At 46.6% G+C, this 20498-nt stretch overlaps 1 protein-coding gene across 2 annotated transcripts in view; it reads right to left on the bottom strand.

Moving 5' to 3' along the window:
• Nucleotides 1-17940, bottom strand: part of LOC144173660 (cytochrome P450 2C28-like) — a 36245-nt gene extending 18305 nt beyond the window's left edge. The window contains exons 1-5 of one of the 2 annotated variants that reach the window (XM_077701994.1): nt 17738-17940; nt 16148-16394; nt 11096-11220; nt 3608-3714; nt 1732-2036 (exon numbers count right to left, since the gene is read on the bottom strand). In XM_077701994.1, coding sequence (XP_077558120.1) covers nt 1732-2036; nt 3608-3714; nt 11096-11220; nt 16148-16365 — 755 coding nt within the window. In that variant the 5' untranslated portion in view covers nt 16366-16394; nt 17738-17940. The remainder of the gene's footprint in view (nt 1-1731; nt 2037-3607; nt 3715-11095; nt 11221-16147; nt 16395-17737) is intronic. The other variant, XM_077701993.1, reaches the window with a different exon arrangement.
• Between the last annotated feature and the right edge of the window lie 2558 nt (nt 17941-20498).

A 20498-nucleotide genomic window follows, 5' to 3' on the forward strand; every position in this document is an offset into this window, starting at 1 on the left:
CATTCATTTTGCCCAACGTAAGATTAGCAAGGTTCTTTGTAGCATCCATTTTGCGCTAAAACGCAACAACGGTGACGTCTATCGCAGTAGGCATGCTTAAAGAACAATTCCCGAGAAAACTAACCGTTGTGGTTGCGCTCTCTGTGCGCTATATGAACTTTTATGGCGTGGCGTCAGTTTAAACCGCCAGGGCCGAAAGGGCTAACGAGCCCTTACGCGTAAGTACGTATCCACGGACCAATTGAAAGGAGACGGCCACGGCCGGGAGATGCATGAACATGTACTAAAAATCATGCACCCCGCCGTCTAACGACGAAGATGGTTGAACGCCAAGCTTTCTCGTGACAAATTCTTTGGTTGCAGTCTGAGTTTGGACTGCCATGTCAAAATAAAGCAATCGGATAAACGCCGGCTTCATAACGCGAGGGACCCAGATTCGATTCCGGCCACTGAAGCGTTTTTGTCTTTGACTGCACCCACGATCATTAATAATCGTCGTCATAGAAAGTTGGCTTTCCTTTCCTGCAGGGCGTTTTTGCGTTGCAGACGCCATCATTGCGGACACTAACGCTTCTCTTTAAAACATGAGTGGGGTGGTCGCGCCTGGATATAGGCAACTGAGGTCGCAGGTTGCGGGGGAGTAATTATGAGTGACGGGGTCGTGGGCATATGATTCAGGGGAAGGGCGTGAGAATTCACGGTTAGGCAGGCTAATGCAACCGGAGCTAGGCGGCCCAGATCACGGCCCATGGCTTGGCGTTTGTAGAATAGCCAACGCCAAGGCCATCCCTGATCTGGTCATCGTGTGTCAAGGACCTTTTTTAAGCTGTAGACGACAAGGGAGGCATTATATTTTCGTACCCGAAAACCAAAATTCGTCAATCTCCGATGCGTGCAGATGTCGCAGCCAATAGGAAGCCAAAGCAAGCCGGTGAAGCGTGGGCTGACATCTAGCTAAGTAAGAGGAACGGAAAGAAACCACGCAAAACTACTTGCACACATGTCACCCCCTATGAGGAAACGGAGTAATCCCGTAGGGCGGATACTGACACCTAGTGAGTCAGGATAAAGGGTACACAACTACGCAATTTAAATTCAGTGCTCGGTGCGGCAATTAATAATTTACTAAACAAGTGCGCCAGGCAAGCTATACGTCTTTAGCGTCGATGGTTCCATGGTGGGAAGTAGGGCAATAGCGTGCATATCACTTATTAGTAAGTAGTAGTACCTAGACTGAACGCGTAAACAGCGGTCGGTTTCAATTTTGTTGTACTGGCGTACACTAGGGCTACAAATAGAAACTAAAGCTAGATTCCTGAATAGCGGGAAGAAAACTGCAGTAGGCACAAGGAGTGAGATGCTTCATTGGCAGTGACAGTAATGCCAACGCTTTCAGGTCATTTGCTGAAAATCGAGACGCACGCGCATATAGCATTTTGCTGGACGAAAATTATACCACTTCAGCACAGGTATAACAATGTTGGGCTGCACTGTAGAATTCCTTCTACACTTCGCTATCCGTCTTTAAAAAACTTAATGAGGCTCTGGTCGATAAATGTCGCGCTACAACTAATCCGCACGGCGTAGACTCTTCCGCGAAACATTACTGCGCTGCAATATGTCCTATTACCTAATCTTTTCTCTTAATGTGCAGCAAAAGTAAGCTGCGCCCACCAACTGCTACACGTAACACCCAACTGCGCATTGCTCCGTTGTGCCAGCAATGCTTACATGGTGTACTCGACGAACTTCACCATCATGGATCCCAGGGCGTTTCGTCGTGTGGAAGGCAGTTTAGCGACAATTCTTCTCAGGATCGATGGCAAGAACTCGACTATCGCGCCTGCATGGAGAGTCTTGAAATACTCGCTGAGCAGCTGGTCAAGGCGGCAGCGATCAGGGTGGTCAGATGGGTAGCGTCTTCCGAACACCAGCGCCATGATGTTGTTAGATGTGCTGGGGAAAACGTAGTCCTGAATGGCTATGGGCACGCCGTTGGCCTCAGCTATCGTTTCCACCAAGCATCGGCACTCGTCCTGCACCCCAGAACGATAAGGTAATGAACGTTGAATATGAGGCGTCAATGTAGCGCTCCAGTAGCACTGGCAGCAAATCGGCAGTACTACAGAAAATTAATTTCCGGTTAGGCTTCACACAGGAAAGGTGCCGCGCACCAAAGGGCCAAGGAACAACGCCGTTATAAATTTGGGCACATGCGGTGAACGGTAACAGCAAACGTAAGGGATCGGAATGAGAGTACTATCAGCACCACTTGGTGTGGGTTACCCAATGGCACATATAATCTACGAGAAGGTCTTTCCTTCTTTTGTCGGCTCTTGTATGCTTTTTAGTTAAGAGAAGGGGGTTTTATTCTGGTCTTGGCATTCGATGAGAGAGAGAGAGAGAGAGAGAGAGAGAGAGAGAGAGAGAGAGAGAGAGAGAGAGAGAGAGAGAGAGAGTGAGAGAGAAAAAACGATCTTTAATGAAGTCTGGCGATGTTAGCCGGGCAAAAATGCCTAACTTGCTACGCCAGTTGATGACATGATGAAGATGATGGCGATGATGTTCTAGAACTTGATGCGCACAGAAGCGGCGAGTTATTCACAGCGACTGGTCTAGACTTGCGTGTTGCAGGTACTCTGTCGGAGCTTTTGTAGCCCCTAAAGCACGTTAGGGACAAGCCCGTGGTCCTAAAACGTCCTTTAGCTGAATGTCCACGGAGAGCGGCAGTACCAACGACACTGCAGGGACACTCAGCACTGAATCGCGCTCATTCCCAGAGCAGGTGCAGGAGGGTTTCTCGCACATAACAGTGTGGGAAGCGCGGCGATGCAGCTCGTTTCAATAGGGCAATGGAATGCGTCATAAATCAATGGCTACTGAGTCTCACAATCTGTCCAGCGCTGTCAGTAAAGTAGGACTCAATGCAGTTCATAGGTATACATAAGCTCGTGTACAATAGATATAAAACTTGGGCTTTATACTGTGGGTGCACTATGACTACCGACTGATCTCATTGGGCAGCGTAGCGACCTACGACTATGACCTATGCATGCCAGTGGGACACGGCACCCTAACATAAGGTCGCCTGGAGTGAGGCAGTACACAGTCAGGCATCAGGCAGTTAAAGAACATAAAACTTGTCCATTATGTTGCCATTTTAATTGGTAACGGAGTTTTGGGTTCAGAATTCATGTTTAGTGTCACCTTTGGATAGAATTTCGAGTCGCTTTGGATCAGCTATTACAAGATGTAATGTTCACTCTGGTTTTGTGTCGATTTAAATAATCCCATAAGTACCACAGAAAGCAAGCGCTCTTAATCATCACGAACTTTAATACACCCTTCCTGCAAGTAGCCTAGTCAAGAGCATGTCATCTTCTGTACAACAAAAGAGATAATTTTCACTTTCGTCGGCGCGTCAAACCCTACAATCAATCAATCAATCAATCAATCAATCAATCAATCAATCAATCAATCAATCAATCAATCAATCAATCAATCAATCAATCAATCAATCAATCAATCAATCAATCAATCAATCAATCAATCAATCAATCAATCAATCAATCAATCAATCAATCAATCAATCAATCATTATTTTCACCTTAACGTGCTGCTCCATGGACGTCTTGCCATATCCGAGCTCTCGCAACGTGTGAAAGCAGAAGCGCCGGTTGTCCACCCATTGCTGGCCGTTCAGTTGTCCGATACCTGGTCAACCACAATGTTGGTGGCATCAGAAACGCGAAGGTAAACAACAATTGATCTCACGGGCGCGAGTAATGGTGACAGCTCGCGGCTTGAAGGCAGACAAGAGGTTACCCGCCTTTATTCCAAACAGGACAGGCTTCATTGGGCTACTTGAACGCCAAAATTTTGTCTGTCACTTGATTCAACCACCGTGCCATCAAATAAAATCCAGTCGAATGAAACTATTTTTTGTTTTCCCGTATCGATGGGACACTGTTCAGAACACAGACAAAGATCCATTAAGGCTTGTCGGGGAACGTGCCTTGGTTACACGGCATACAGGCAAAACATTCGGACATACAGCAGCATGTGATAACACACAAATTGTGCACTATTGGATTATTTACGCCCGTAAAGTCTTCGCTGTCCACTGAAGAAATGAAATAGGCAGAAAACAGAAAATATTGATGGGATGACAGTAGAGTTTAAAAATGCAAACACGATAACGCTGACAGTCTTGGTACCCAAGGAGCAAAACCATTATAAAAATGATTGACCGCGAAGTATAAACGATCAAAAATTATTATACACTATTGAAACTGCTGGCACTGGTCATGCATGTCCACATCATTTTGGGGCTAGAAAACCTTAGGCACATTTGAGGAAAAATATAAGTCGGTAACTAAGAGTACCCGCATTCGTCAAATAAGAATTCGTAGTTACGGAAACACACGAAAAAATACAGGTCAAAATTCCGCAGAACGGCGAGATAAAAGCAAGCACAAAAAGACCAGAACTTGAGCTCCTGCTGTTGTTCTTTGCAGAGCAAGAGACAAAGTATAAAGAAGAGGAGGCGCGTTTTCCAATTGATAACGGGCGAGACGTGCTAATGTGGGTAAATACAATTACGTTGCAGAATTAAACCACGTTTAATTCATCATGGGAGGTGGGATAAAAAAATTGGCTGCAGTCCTCGCTGTGAAAGTGGTTGGAAAGCAAAGCTTTTTACGAGACCCACAACAATTACCCATGCAGCGTCACTTGAATACACATACTAGGGTCTTCAAAGAGTGAAACCAGACATTCGCCAGCCGTTACATAGAATTCGCGAAGGTGGCTTCCCGAACGCAGCAAAAGCGTCTGCCACGGTCAGGTTAGAGCGGCGGACACCGCCGCTGTAGTCCGGCCGTGCGTCGACGGAAAGAAAACGGAGAGGAGCGTCTTCTGAAGGATGAGACAGCGGAACCTAGCCATCCTGATGTGCTAGCTCGGGGCTACAGCACCGCGCGACACAAACGCAGGCACCGAAAGAATTTGGCATCTGAGTTTAGTGATTCCTATTTATCCCGATTTAAAGTAGTTAGTTTAGTAAGTTTGAGTATTGCGAGGAAGCTGAGGAAACTTTTATAATCGTAATTTATCAGAACCAGTCGCTCCTATCGTCTTTTGTAATGCCTGTTAAAACACAACCGAATTGGTATTCACCAATTTAGAAAACGCGGTCCCATTCGTGGCAACCAGTGCGTTTCTCTAGCGTTTCTCCAGCGGACAGATGTGCGTATGTGGTCTCTATATTTTGTTTCCTCGCCGTGGAAACCAATCCTTAACGTATCTTTGCCGTATGACCATATAATTCCGTCGGGTCCGGGTTACGCAGGAGGTGCTGTCGAACAAGTTAATCAAGCCGTGCGAAGGAAGTGCGCAATGAATGCGAAGATGCGCCAAAACAGGCCAAAAACAACCGTCGCTAAGCGATCGACAAAGCCGACGGAATGGCCCCGCCGACGCGCCCGCCGAGGTGAGCAGCTCCGGCGCGCGGGGAACGCTGGGTCAATTCGCCGCGCCATCTACAGTGTGGTCTGTAAGTGAAACGCTCCCCCGCCACCCCCTCCCACCGCTTCCGCCGCGTTGGGAGTTTATTCTCCCGCACGCCATGAAGGAACTCTTGGCTGGTTCCGATAGAAAGCTTTGCTTTAAAGGAGTACTGACACTAAATTTTCCTGTTACGTTTTTTTCTCTGCTATGCGGGCCTACCAGCCCACTAATCATAGAATGACAGATTAGATGGTCGAGCGCAGCGTAAACATTCATTTACGGCGTCGTTTATTCGTGCCAGTTTCGGTTTCGACTGAAAAACGCCGAGCGGCCGCCATAACAGGATGTACCACATGACGTCACCATTCTTGCCGCATCACTGCCTCTCTGGAAGCGCGCGCGAGCGAGCGCACGCGCGCGCCCAGACCGGCCGAGGCCTTCGCCGTCCCCACAGGCCGGGAAGCATGATGTCAGTCCCAAAACCATGACGTGTACACACGATAGAGCAGCGCGCGCCAACCACAGCCAGCGCGTCATGGCTTCGTCATGGGAGCCCCGACGTCGGCAGTTTGGGGCAAGTAGCACATGATGTCATGTCGGCCTTCTCTGGGCTTTCTCGTGCGGGAGAAGATTAAAATGAATTTTAAATATGTTTCTCTGAACTGCTGCTGTTGAAACTTTCTGGGAGATATCTCCTGATAAAAAGGAAGCGTTTTACATAGTTATCACAGCTTTGAAATTTCGTGTCAGTAGTCCTTTAAAAGGGCAGCATGAGTGAACGGAGCGGGCAGCAGAGAAGTTATGCGTTAGCGGCGGCACAAGGCCACCGCCTTTGATGAGACTTGCTGTGGAGGAGGCAGGTACGCGGCAATTTTTGAGAGCGCAAACCCTTGAGTGCCCGCTCCTGTGGTTTGGCGGCGCCGTCGGCTCGTAGTAACCGAGCGAACGAAGGCGACGCTAAATACATAAGAGATACAGCGAGCAGGAAAGCGGAAGATGAAAGTATGGCGAAAGCGTGAGGGGGAGGGCGGCATGCCGAAGCCACGCGAGGCATTCCGGGCCGTGACGACGCGCTGCGAGCTAACGCCAGAGTTACGCGTGCCTTGGTGCATTTGACGATCACGCGATCGGTTCCTGACACGAAGAAAAAGCTGCGTGTGCCGCTGCAGCTAAACGAGGCGCCCGTGCAAAGGTTCAGTGCCACCCACGCCAGCATCGCAAAGTGCACGCCGCTGAAGCAGGTGTTCTGCGCCTCGTAGAGACCACAACAGATCGGCGGGAGTGGCTATCTGCTTGCGTATTGGCGCTTGCGTAGCGCCATTCCTGTCCGTTTTCTCTTACGTGTGTTCTGTTCTTTAAAGCGCTAATCCCAGTTGTTATGATCATGAACCAACTAGCCCAGCAGCAAGTTTTATTAAACTTGCGTATTGGTCGGTCAGCAATGACCATCCAAAGCTTTCGTGCGTTTAATGATGTTGGCGAGCTGTGCACGCCAAAGAAATTGCCTGCCACGTGCGTGCGAGAACATCCCGCTCCTCTCGGTGGTGACGCCTCCCAAGACTATCACCACGCCGTTAAATACTTGCATAAAACTTGTCTTTCAGAATCAAGCATTGGTGTAGCAAGTCGATCATATATTCGGCCATTCCTCCGACCACATGGCCTCCTTCATGACAATCAAGGATTGGGAAAGGATGGTTTCTTGTTGAAGGAGGGGCATGTGAGGAATAAACATATTTTGCCAAGTCGTAACAGGTTAACGGTTACGCTCAGATTCCGCATTACAGAGTACAGTAATCATCGGCCACTTCTTCTTTTTATTGTCTCTTCTCCAATACGAATTTCACATGCTCACTCATCGTAGTGATCATGATCATCATCATGATGATGATCATCATCATCATCATCATTACCCTATCTACACCAACTGCAGGGCAAAGGCCTCTCCCATTGATCTCCAATTACACCGGTCCTGTGCTAACTGCGACCCATTCATCCCCGCAAACTTCTTGATCTCATCTGCCCCTATAACTTTCTGCCGCCCACTGCCACGCTTGCCTTCTCTAGGGATCCACTCTGTTACCCTTAATGACCAACGGTTATCTCGCCGTCGCAATATATGCCCCGCCCACGTCCATTTCTGCTTCTTAATTTCTACTCACTCGCTCAAGCCATCAATATTTCGTTTGTACGTTTTGCTAAAGCCAAACTGGATAAAAGATAGTTGAAAACCTTTGCTATTACTCAAAGTAGCACAGTACGTCGAGTGACAGTGAGTAACTACTGCCTCATTGAGGCAGCGAATGGTACCTTACGCCAGTACTTTTTGCGTTTTTGAAGGAAGTCTTTCAAAATTCGTTTCCCGTTTATTGAACGGAGGGGGGAGGGTGGCAGGCAGGATCCTTGAGGGACTTCGTGGAAAAAATCACAGAGGGGCCATTAATCATGGATGATGGAAAGGCAATGCGTGGCTTGTGCTTTGGACAAGTCTGGACGCTTCTTTTTCCTTTATGACTACTAGGTGACTGCCTGAGAAAGTTCACCACACCTTTAGGAAAAAACGCGCTCATAAAATGCGTCGTTTCCACTGGCTCACGCTTCGTTGCCTTAGCGTGAGGATATCTTTGTACTATGTGTAAGACGTTATTAACAGATCAGGCATAAATTTAGCAATAAAAAAAGGCTTACGGCGAGAAATTTGCGTGGGGTGGATGGCGGCCTATTCACGGAAGTCCGTGTTGATGTAGCAGACATTCTTGCGCCCTGCGACTTCGTCAGAGATGCTCAGCTAACATGACTAAACGCTGCTTCCCCCCACCCTCCCTGGCTTCTTTATAATGTTATCGCGTTCTCATTGCTGGCTGCGGGAAACGTGTATTTATTTCCGTAAAGACGTTCTGTAGTACGACGACGAATTTACTCTAACGTATTTCACTATTTAGAGCTATAAATAACGCCATAATATGGGCTATTTATAAGTTTCCTTTGTACATATACGGCAGCCCATTTACGGTGGTAACTGACCACCATGCATTGGGTTGGCTCGCAAATTTGAAGGACCCCTCTACCCGTTTTCGGAGATGAAGCCAGTGCTTGCAGTAATTTGGCGCTACCATGTCTACAAATCTGGCAGGAAATCTTGGGCGCATACTGCCTACAGCGCATCAGAAGCTACCGCAAGGGACCGAATCATGCCGGTGCCGGTGATTGCTTTTTTTATACTGTTATCCTGATTTTTTTGTAACGCCGGAATCAACAAAATGCTAAGCAGCTTCGTTGCCAAAAATTACCTTCTCGTCATCTCTTCAGAACTTGGTGACAAAATTTTGTAAGCATGCCACGATGACCCCTCTTCGGTACACATCGGCACGGCTCCTACACTTGGGAAAGTCAAAGAAAGTACTATTACCCCACCCAACAACTGACGTCCCCCGCTACATCAGCAGCTGCTGTGTCTGCCACCGACGAAAAACTCCGCCAACTACACCCACTGGGATAATGCATCCAATTGCGAACTATCGAGACCCTTCGAACAGGCTCGTTGCATACGTAACAAGGCGATAACAAGTGAAGCAAGTGGATTGCAGTAGCCACAGACTGCATTATGCGATGTACATAGATTGCGGCTCTTCTCAAGTGGTCTGCACAAGAAGTCTCCAAATTCTTCGCCTACCAAGTTGTGCGCCGATATGGAGCCACGAAAGTCCTAATCACAGACCTTGGAAAGGCCTTCACGGCAGCGCTCATATAAGAAGTCTTACGCTACAGCAGCACGGGTCATCAAAGAACCACGGCGTAACGCCCAGAAACGAACCGAATGACGTCATGTCAGGAGAAGACGTTTGCGGATATACTGTCGATTTTCGTCGACGACGAACATAGAAACTGGACAAAATTCACCCTTCGGTCAGGTTTGCGTGACCATGAAGCAGGCACGGGTCAAAGGAGCACTGGTCTATTGCGATCTTCGAGCCGCTGGTCTTATACCATTGAGGAAGAAGACGATGCCATGAGCATCGCTCCCTGTAAAGTGGCTGCTGGCCTCTTTGATTCTGCGTCGTCGTCTTTAGATTACAATTTGTAATATTGTGCACTCGAATTTTTTTCAGCAGAAGCTTTTGTATTCAACGGAGAACTGCTGCATTTTCTTACTTTTTTAACAGATCTCTGGGATGCCACTCCTAACTACAGCGGGGAGACAAGCAAGCTATGCAAAAAAATTGGCGCAGATTGCGCTAGTAGTCCAAGGTTGGAGAAACAGCAGAGCTGGCGACTTTCTCTATGAGGAAGTTCTTCCAGCTCATTGTTGGTCTTGTGGACCCGAACGCACTCCTGGGGGAACACGGGGGAATGTAAACGACTCCCCAACTATGCTTGAAAAAGTGACGACGGAGGCGAAACCACGTGTCTTCCTGGCCGACATCTCGACCGGCTTGAGCATGTTTAAAGTTAGCGCTTTCGGCAATTAGGGGTAACCCATGACCCCGCATTCCTTCAACATCCCGGCAGCGGCCTTATGCAGTGCGCGGTCGGGCTTGTTGACGTAGTCTACGACGTACGTTGCACAGTCATAGGGATCGAGAATGACCTTAATTTCCATGTGGAAGTCGAGCATCGAGGCAATGGAGGGCTCGAATGGGCTGACCCACTTCTGATCGTGGCTCCGCTTGTACTAGACGTAGGGAAACTGACTACGGCTCTGAGAATCTCCAAGTAGTGACCGTCGTTGCGCACGCCAAAGCGGCGCCAGAACTGCTTTATGTAATGAAACGTCGTCTTTTCCATGCAGTAGTACATCTGTTGGTAGAGGTCTATTAGCTTTTGAATTCGTTTGCGCTCGGCTTTGCTACCTTCTTAGTCAATTAAATCTTCTTCGTAGTATAAACCTAGCTGCTTGCCATCGCGAACGGGTTTGGTTGGAGAAACGACCTTACACGCCTGACCCAGGTACGTGTGCGGAAACGACTTCTCGCCGTTGTTATCGTAAATCAGACATTGGGGCCCGAACGCCTGCCGGAGCCATCACCAAGTAGTGGCGAAACATGTAACGGGGCGGAAGTATGGAAGACAAGAATGAAGGAATGATACATAAAGGGATTATAACACGAAGCATAAAGGGATGATTTAATGGGCGGCCATATTAGCGCGAGCACTCGGGGTACGCGTTATTCTGTTCGTCGTCTTCTTCTAAGTCGGGTTAACATGGCGCAATGTGCCAGTGCCGCATTCTTTCTTCTCGTATCATTTCGCGCTCGGCATTTTCTAGGAATGCTTTTCAGGCCCATCTTCACGACAGGCACGCCGACATGCGCTCGGTATTTTCTTCATATTTTTCGGCGTATGGACGGCGCAACCAAGACCTTAACCAGCTCTACTGTTAAAATATTGCTTCGTTAATTTGGGGGATGCAACGGTGTTTCTTATTTCGTCAAATAAACACTTAAAGACTATTTCAAAGAAAGCGAGAAACATTTAATTGGAATATGACCGAAAAGTACACTGCACATTTTTAAATCGACGGGTTTTTAACTGGCAAATAATGTTTCTTAGAAGAGCAGCCTTTGGAGCAGAAAAAAATCTCCTGTACCTTCGTATACTTTCGCTCGAAAGATCCAGTTGTGCGGGCGGCATAACATCTCTTTTCTGGTCAGAAATTTCTTTATTGACCTGAAGTCATTCAGAATAACCATGTCCGTTGACCCTGCTTTGATCCTGCAAGAAAAATGAAAGTAAATTACTTCAGAATTCGCTTGAGTCAACGATCTCGGCTGCATAGTTTTACAGGGTGCGTATTTTTTCCCAACTTTGTGAAACCCTCTTTAGCAGACAGGTTGAAAATCTGATAACAACACAGTTTGGAACATCCACTGCAAAAACAAAGACATTTTACGTAATTAGGGAAACAAATCGTATTTATCCAAGAACATTGATAACAGCATTTATGAGCTCGGTAGCCTATCCTCTCATTCGCGACGCCTTCATAAACGCGAAGCGTTATTGCATTGTCTTTAGAAATATTTCTTTTCCGAAACGTAACCGACACCGCCATCCTACAACAACTCCAAACCAGGGGATGTGGAAAGGCAACTTACAACTTTGTCCGCGCCTTCCTCACAAACCAGACGTCTACCTTACACCTCGGACCGTACAAGACAGAAATTCCACATGCCCGCCCGGGGAACACCCAAAGGATCAGTGATCTCCCCTTTGCTATTCAACATCTCCCTCTTAGGCCTTCCGGCGCAACTTGAACAGATATCTGACATACATGATGCTCTATATGCTGACGATCTCACGCTCTGGACTAACACAGGCGCCCCAGGATACCAGCAATGCAATTTACAGCAAGCAGTCGACGTCATCTCGCATTACGTCCGTACGGGCGGTCTCTCATGTGCCCCATGTAATCTGCCCTCCTCGTTCGCCGAAACAGGACCCGAGGACGTCCACTAAACCCGACACCCGACGCCCCGATATCCATCGGCAGCCAACTCATCTCCACTGTCAGGACCCTGCGTATTCTGGGGGTTCACTACCACCACGACGGCTCCAGAGCTGCATAGCTCCCCACACAACAAAATATTGTGTCACAACGCGCCTGATCCGACGAACCTGTTCGAGAAGACATGGTTCCAAAGAAGCCGACACCGGCCGCATTCTCCAAGCAATGCTAACCAGTCAGATCACATACGGAACTTTGTACCTCGGCCTCAAACTGAAAGAACAGGCCAAAATTGACATTCCAATTCGGAAATCCTACGACAGCGTTTGGATTGCCAGTTTACACCTCGACCGAATGGCTACTGCAACACGGTCTCCATAACGCTCTCGCCGAATCGATGGAGGCCCGCATAAACAACCAGTTGCAATAACTGCAGCTCACCCAAACAGGCCGACACCTGATGCATAAGCTCGGTAGACATTCAGAGCAGACTCCCGATACACCCCAACAAATAGCCACTGCTCTACGCGCGAACATCCGGGTGCTTCCCATCCCACCCCATTAGCACCAAACGTACGATATGTATAACGACAGCATCGGAACCGTCTCCTTCTTCGAAAATACGGCAGTGATTCAATTGCCCTCTACACCGGCGCCACTCCCTACTCACGACAACGAGCACACGTAGCTGCCATAGTGCACTGCGACGCCACCACCATCGTTGCTTCCACCCTGAAAACAGCATCAACGAACACGGCAGAAGAAGCCGATGTAGCCCTCGCCATCGCTCACGCTACGACTCCAACAATCACGGTGCTCACGGACTCTCACGCCGCCTGCCGGCGCTACGCTCAAGGCAGAGTTTTCACCCTGGCACTCCACATCCTGTTCCAACCCACATCGTGTGGAAACCCAGCCACACATCTCTCCCTGGGAACGAAGTGGCTCACGCCACGGCCCGCGATCTTCGTGCCCGGGCACTCCCAGACGAGGCCTGCCGCCCCAACCTCGACCACGGTCCACCTGCTCTGACCCCCCTCCCACAAACCTACACTGACGTCTTGTACCTCTACAGGGCCTCCCGATGCACTTATCCTCCTCCTCACCCTTCGCTCTCCGTTTCTGACGCCCGCATCTTGCGAAGACTTCAAACTCACACATACCACAACCACGTCGCTCACCACCGCATCTCTCACACCGGCTATGCATCCAACTGATCACGCTGCGTCACTCACACACGACCCTGCACCTTGTATGGATGTGCCCACTGAACCCGGAACCACGCGATCCTCCTTCTATAGAGCGATGGGACAGCGTGTTGCACAGTTGCCAGCTCGAGGACCAGGAAGCCCTGATCTCTCGGGCGAAGGCGGCGGGGACGCTGCGTGGCCTAGCGGAATAGGATGGCCGCCCACCGCTCCTAACTCTTTCTATCCAGAAAACTGAATAAACGTTTTCGAGATCCAAATCGAATTACACATAGTAGGGCTTACCAGTAGCCCTTCAGCAGTATTATTCTTTACCGTCTCCATGTCAGCAAGTATTTTGCAAAGGCCGTTATCGCCATGCTGTGCTCTGTCGCGAATTCTTCTGGGTCTATGCCCAGCGTTGTGCTCCCTTTTGTGGAACAAAAATCGTGCCCATTCCGTAAAGTAGGCGAACCTCCGAAAGGACACCCCAGCTTACAAAGGCTGTTAAGTTGGTAAGATAAGAGGAAGCGGCTACGAGAACGCGTGACACCCAACTAGTCATATGGGAACTTGTCTATCGCACACGGGTAGCTCGTAATCTAGGGCAGTCGGACGCTTAATTACTTCGTCACATTTTTTTCGTCAATCAAGCGTCTGCTCAAATTTGCTCATTTCGGAAGTGACCAGGAAACAGAAAGCTCGTGTTGTGTCTCCAAAAACAAACTTCGGCGGTCGGCAATTATGAGTCCTCACTTCTCACAAAACTGAAAGGTGCTGCTCGTTTTAGTCAATTATGACCCTGTTCCCTCTGATAAGGTAAAGAAAGAAAAGAGAACAAAGGAAAAAAATAAAAGGAAAAGATAAGAAAAAACAAGGACACCTAAAAGAAAACAGAGAAAAAATACAGACGAGTGAAGAACGACAGATTCTTCGACAATTATAGGTCTATTATAGGTGTATTATAGGTCTATTAACGACAATTATAGTTCTATTTTGTCACCTTCATGGTCGGCTACCGTAATCTTTTGTGGGTGTTCCAGGTTCAGAGCAGTGGACGTTATTAGTCGCTTGAGACCCTTAAGTCCTAGTATAAATGGCGTAAGGGATCCTATTTCTTAACCGACAAAGAAACAGTTGGAAACCTTTCGAGTTTGCACAAATAAAAACGACCTTGCTTCCTTTATTTCACGATGACGCGGCAATTCCTTTCAAATAAATAATATAGCCTCGCGGCTGAGTTTAAACATAAATCATGTCCAGGGTAACAACAGTCAGATCCCGTAGACCATTCAGTAAAAATTCCTGATATCACTTATTCTGCATACGTGATTAGTACGCCAAAGTTCAACTTATCAGAGATTTCTGTAGCGCGACATGGTGTCTGGGTCTCCTTATTTGCTTTCATTTGTTCGCCATTTTGCGCGAACTTCTTCGGCAGGTAGACTGGCGAGACGTGGGCGAGACTTTGCACTGCCCCTCTCTTACAATCACACGTTTCCCCAAGTGGCTTGCGCCCGTTGCTGTTACATGTCACACTCTGTGACGTCAGCGCTGTACGGACTAGGCTAACTGTTGCACCGCCGCTGTCGTGTTGAGGTCGCAAGGTGGAGCTTACTCGGGATATACTCTGCTTACTTCATTTGAAGTCCCATAGGAAGTAAGGAGTGTTTGATTGATTGTGGGGTTTAACGCGCCAAAGCTACACCTTGGCTATTACGCTTAATCTGGAGGACTCCGGATTAAGTTTGATCACATGGTGATTTTTGACGGGCGCCGAAATCTTCACAATCGTCTAACATTTATCTCAAATGCGTTTAATTTACAGTTTACAGTGGCGGTCGCTTTCCGGTCGAGACAACATCTACCACCACTCCAGGTGTCTTTCTAATGGAGCACGTGAGCCTTTCTGCATAAAGAGCAAGCACGGTCTAGAAAAATTCCGGGGAGAAGTTAACTTGTAACCACTTGTGGCCAACTGCGTTCCCAAAACAGTACACATAACCAATACGTTATTAGACCTATTTGTTTGTTTTATCGTGATTTTTGTTATTTACGCCAATCTGCACAAGGCCGAAAAACCTGTACAAAACAACACTTGCGGGTGAGGCTCAGCGGGGCTTTTCGTAAAGTCAAGCTAATTCGCCTCAATCCAATGAATGTATATAAATCGACGCCAGTCGCTTTGTGCTATCTAATTATAACGTTTGATGCCTGCTTTGATGCGTGCGTCCCGCACTTCTTGTGTAGATCATCATCTCTGAACACGCAATAACAGAATGTCGCACGAATACCTTCTTTTATTAATTTCTTCCCAATACTTCGAATTACTGGAATCATCTTCCCCGTGACGCCGCGCACATCTCGAAATTCTCTCGTTTCCGTCAAACTTTATGGGCTCTTTTGTAGGTGATGATTCCGTGTGATTGCTGGCGGGGTTAGAATATTCGCCTTTACACTTTGCCTCTTACATTTACACTTGGCCGTGCGCAAAGCCCCAAAGATAGAAAAAACCGCAGCCGCCGGAAACCATTTGTCACCCGCTCGACATTTGCATTTTTTCTCGCCGAGTACGCATGCTGAAGGAAAAAGAATTGCACTTTTGAGCTATTCCGTGGCAAGCCCACAACTCATATGATAAAAAGCAAAAACAGCCGCTTAAACACGCATGTTCGATCTCTCGTGGAATCAACCAATTATGTGCGTCCGTATGCGCGGCTTATGGTGGTGTGGTCAGCTTATCTTGTGACGCTGCTCTTCTGCACTTTTTTGTATGATCAATGATCGTTGTAGTAACGTGTGAGCCAATAAGCTTTTTGTCTTGTGTGTTTACTCGTTCCTTATTAATGTCACTGGTTTCTTTTTCTTTGTCTTTTTTGACGTACCCAACTGCCCTCTACTATGGGTAAGAGCTCGAGGGTATGTGAAATAAATAAATAAATAAATAAACAAACAAATAAACAAATAAATAAATAAATACAAGGCTGATTGAACAAAGAAGAATACGCACCTGAACACAGGCCCGTATTGGCTTGCCCACTTCTTCGCTTGTTTTGAATGAAAGTTTTCGCGGATGAATTGTGGATGACCCACTAATGGCCATCCAGGGGGGCCGGGGGGCAGGCGGGACCCAGGTGGGGCGGGTCGCCCTTGCAGAAACCAGCGCCGAATGGCGAAATAAAGCACCAGTGCGAGGGCCGTGCTTGCCACCACTGTCGGAAAATCCATGCTCCTCGCGGCAGGTAAAAAATGTCGTGCTGGACAGGAATGAGGTGTCGGAATACAAAACATCTCTTTTTGACCTGTTTTACGCTTTGCGAGAAATACGAAATGCGTAGCGGAATAACAACATTTAGAGTGTCATGGGGGTACCAGAATATATTTAACCGGGCTTTGTACAATATGCCAAAAATATAACTTTTTATAATTGAACGGTATTATTTTTCACAAAAAGTGCCTGATATAGAAACATACCAGAAAAGGAGTATGGCAACCGTACAATCTCAAATAAAGCATTGTTTTGTATGAAATAATAAACGAAATATCGAAAGAGGTGTCACTTTTTCGTAAACTGTATCATCACCCATGGTTTCATGACTACTTTTTTTGTCTACCACCTCCCATCTTTCCTAGACGCAACCGACCTTCCAAATTGAAGCGTTTAGCATGCCATGCTTCGAATTATTAACGGTCCTTCATTCCACGCGCAAACATTGATTGAACGCGCTGCCACTTGTGTGTTTCTGTTCCTTAAATGTTTATTTCTACCTGTTAGTTGCAGCTATTGTTCCCTTCTCCTATTTCTATCCGCGCATGCGCTGTTCTTTCCGTGTTTTCGTTCTAAGAGTGAATAACCTTTTTTTATGTTGACCACCCCCTATGTAGTACCCTCCAGCGTAAGGGCCTTTAGCGGTATTTTGAATAAATAAACAAATAAGTTATTTGAGAATTTAAATAATTTTCATTTAAATTTAGTTCGCGGAACGAAGGACGGTACGAATGTCTTGTCCAAATAAGCTGCTTACTGTTGTTAATTAAAATGCGTCCGTTCCTGAGAGGAATGAAACCTGTACATGTACGCGCTGGTTTGTCATGTCGAAGCTAGAAATTTTATGACAGCGATACGAACGCGTTAGTAAATACGCACCTGCTGACGTTCAATGTAGTTCCCAAACTGCACCGATAAGAATGGACAATGTGGTTTTGACATACCGTTACTCGCTTGTACAACCGGTGGTTCTTACGTTTCGAAGGGGTTGGAAATTGATTAAGAAGATAGTGCAATGAATAGTTTAGCGTTGTAGCTCCAGAGACGTTCGTGCGAGGACCATTAGGTCAAAGAAAATAGAAGGGTCAAAAATATGGCGTACATGGGGTCAGTACAGGGGCATGCATAAACGTTTTGCGACTGGGTCTATTTGCCCGATCGAACGTAAAAGTCAGCGCAGCTTGCCTCGTAAAGACGTTACGTATGCCATTTTTTGGATTATGTGGAATATTTGCACATCTCTTGATAATGAACTATCCACAAACCATACGAAAACTTATTTCTGGTAGTGCCGCAACATACCTCCGAGAGCATATAGGCAAAAAAACGTACCAAAAGTATAGTTATAAGCACGTGTCCATAGCTCCAAATCAGCAGGAATACAGGCAGTGAAGAGGGGAAAGAGCTACGTTTGAGTGGGAGCGATATATCCACGTGTCGTGAGCTTTCCGGACAACGGCTCACAGGATGAACAAAAAGTGATGAAGATGGGTAATGGGAGCGCTGTCGTGAACGAAGGCAAAACCTGCTGGCATATCCGCGCGTAGTATAATGGGGAGTGACAGCGCTGCCGGCACAACATGTGCATAAACGACGTGCGGCTTATTCTGATACTCTGCTGTCAGCATACAAGGCTTTTACCATATGTCGCTTTTGTATTCCAGGTAATAATGCTAGCAAGCTACGTCACGCGTGCATTGTGTGCGCACAGTAAGAAGTTTATTTCATCGCAGTAAGAAGTGTCACCGACTTGTAGTCAATACTTCATAATCGCAAGCACCCGCGTCTTTGTTCTTCAATATATTTCAATTATTTCGGAAACTCATCTCTCCTGTTCGTTATAGCAGCGTAAAGCACAGTTCCTTTTAGACAGCTTTTCTTCGAGATATGTTCAGCTATAAAGGCTTTCTGCTGTTATTATGTGTTCCTTGTACAGTCAAATGATCTCACGCAATTGAATGGGGCGTCTCCATTCAATTTAATTGTTCAATCATCCCGTCTCCCTTATTGAATCACCGCTCGTTGAACAATTCCTGCTGGTTGAATCTTAGCTTGTACAAAATTAACAGGATTCTGCACAATTTCTCAGCTTCATGGTGCAGGGGTTGGGCGTTGGAGATGCCGCCCCTGTTGGTGAAACGTGTTCTGGTAGAATAGCTTACAATGCTTTCAACGGTATTCAATTCAAGTGATTCACGCGTGAAAAGGTAACCCCTGCGGGCATTCATGCACTTTGGAATTATCCATTCTGGTCTTAAATCTGCGTTTTTGCGACTCTGTAATTTTATTCAAAGTGCAGAGTCCTTATTGAACCTTTTTCGAGACAACACTGGGGCAAGCACGAGGACTTTCGTGCAGTTCTAACAGCAGCACCCGACGTAAGGCATTAGAATTTGTCCACTTAGTGACAGCGCCGAGCAGGGGACTGGCCTTAGCTGTGGTGTCTAGAAAAATTATTGGGAGCGGATCTGTGCTTTCTAATCTTTTTCCGGCGGTCTCGAACTGAATAATCCACACAAGTCTGGATGCCAACCATCCAATTCCACAATCATGCGCTGCAGATGCCATGTCTGGCGGCGCCGCCGAGCAAGACAATAAATACAAATGTTGCCGAACATAAGAATAGGGATTTGGAAACTACTCATTGCTTTTCAGAAAGATTTGCGTAGTGCGGGTCACTCACCTTTCACTGGTGATCCCGAAGATGTGGTATTCTAATGACATGGAAAAGAAGCCACCCACATGAGCTACAGCTCTACATCTAAAGAAAAAACTTCGAAGGTAATTCATCGCCCTCCCAACGGCGACATTTAGTAAAGGGCAATCGAAAAACTTGACGCACTTTTTGAAGGGACTTTAATCCTATAGTAACTCTCTGAAAGTCTAACAAGGTGGAAGTGTTGGCGTATGGTTAGAAATTTTCACGACATACACATAATTTTAGAATGCAGGATTATGGCAGAAGGGTCCGGAGAAGATGCACTTAATCCACAGCAGAAAAATATTTTTTTGCAAATAAACACGCCATTAGTGAATGCAGAGGCGTTGCTCTATGTTCTCCGCAGAAGTAGCCCTGATATCATAAAGGATATACCATTTTCGCTTCCGCACGACGTAAACTCGCTCTTTTGAGGCACAAAATTAAGAATTCACCGTCCCATGTCAAACGGCTTGCTTTTAATACACTTGCAAGACCCATTAGAATACGCAGCTATTGTTTGGGATCCTCACACTAAGAAGGACATGAATAAACTTGAGCGAATTCAGAGACTTGCTGCACGTTTCTTTTACAACCGTGACCGCCGTAATGATTCCCCAATCAATTCAATGAAAATAAACAACATATTGACAGTGCAAACTCGCCGGAAATTAGCTAGACTTAAGTTCCGCTTCCAACTCTGGAACCGCGAATTTAAACTTGATCCTTCATTGTACTTGCAGCCTCTTTCATTCCGGCAAACCAGAAACTATCACCCTCTAAAATTCACTCCGATTTTTGCTTGCGCAAACAACTTCAAACACTGTTTTTTCCCTCGTACTATAAATATATAAATGTTTATGTCGAGAAATGTACGTTCCTTTACCAAATGGTTACAATATTAATTATTTACTAGATTTGTATTATAATCCCTGACCCCAACCCCCCCCCCTTTTTTTTTTCGAACCTGTTTAATCACACTTGCATCTTTCGGAGTTTTTTCTCTCTCACCTTGGCATTTATGTGCACTGGCACTTCTGTATGTTTACCCTTGATGTGTATTTTTACTCTCAATGTAACAATTTGTGTACACCACCACTCCTGCTTGGGACACCTATGACCTGTAGTATTGAATAAGTAAATAAATAAATAAATAAATAAATAGATAAATAAACAAACAAACAAACAAACAAACAAATAAATAAATAAAAATAAAAAGTAAGTAAATAAATAAATAAATGTGTCGAAATGTCATCATACAAAATCAAAATCTAGAGGCGGAGCTAGAAGCAGCTATTCCCCTTAACGTGGATATTACACATCACACTCGATCACCGGGGTTTGTGTTAAGCACTTCGCAAATTCGTTCATGAGCAGCGAGGACTCTGCTGACGA

The sequence above is a fragment of the Haemaphysalis longicornis genome, unplaced genomic scaffold (genome assembly GCF_048455015.1).
Source record: "Haemaphysalis longicornis isolate Haplotype H1 unplaced genomic scaffold, Haemaphysalis longicornis Haplotype H1 scaffold_3, whole genome shotgun sequence".
NCBI lineage: Eukaryota > Metazoa > Arthropoda > Arachnida > Ixodida > Ixodidae > Haemaphysalis > Haemaphysalis longicornis.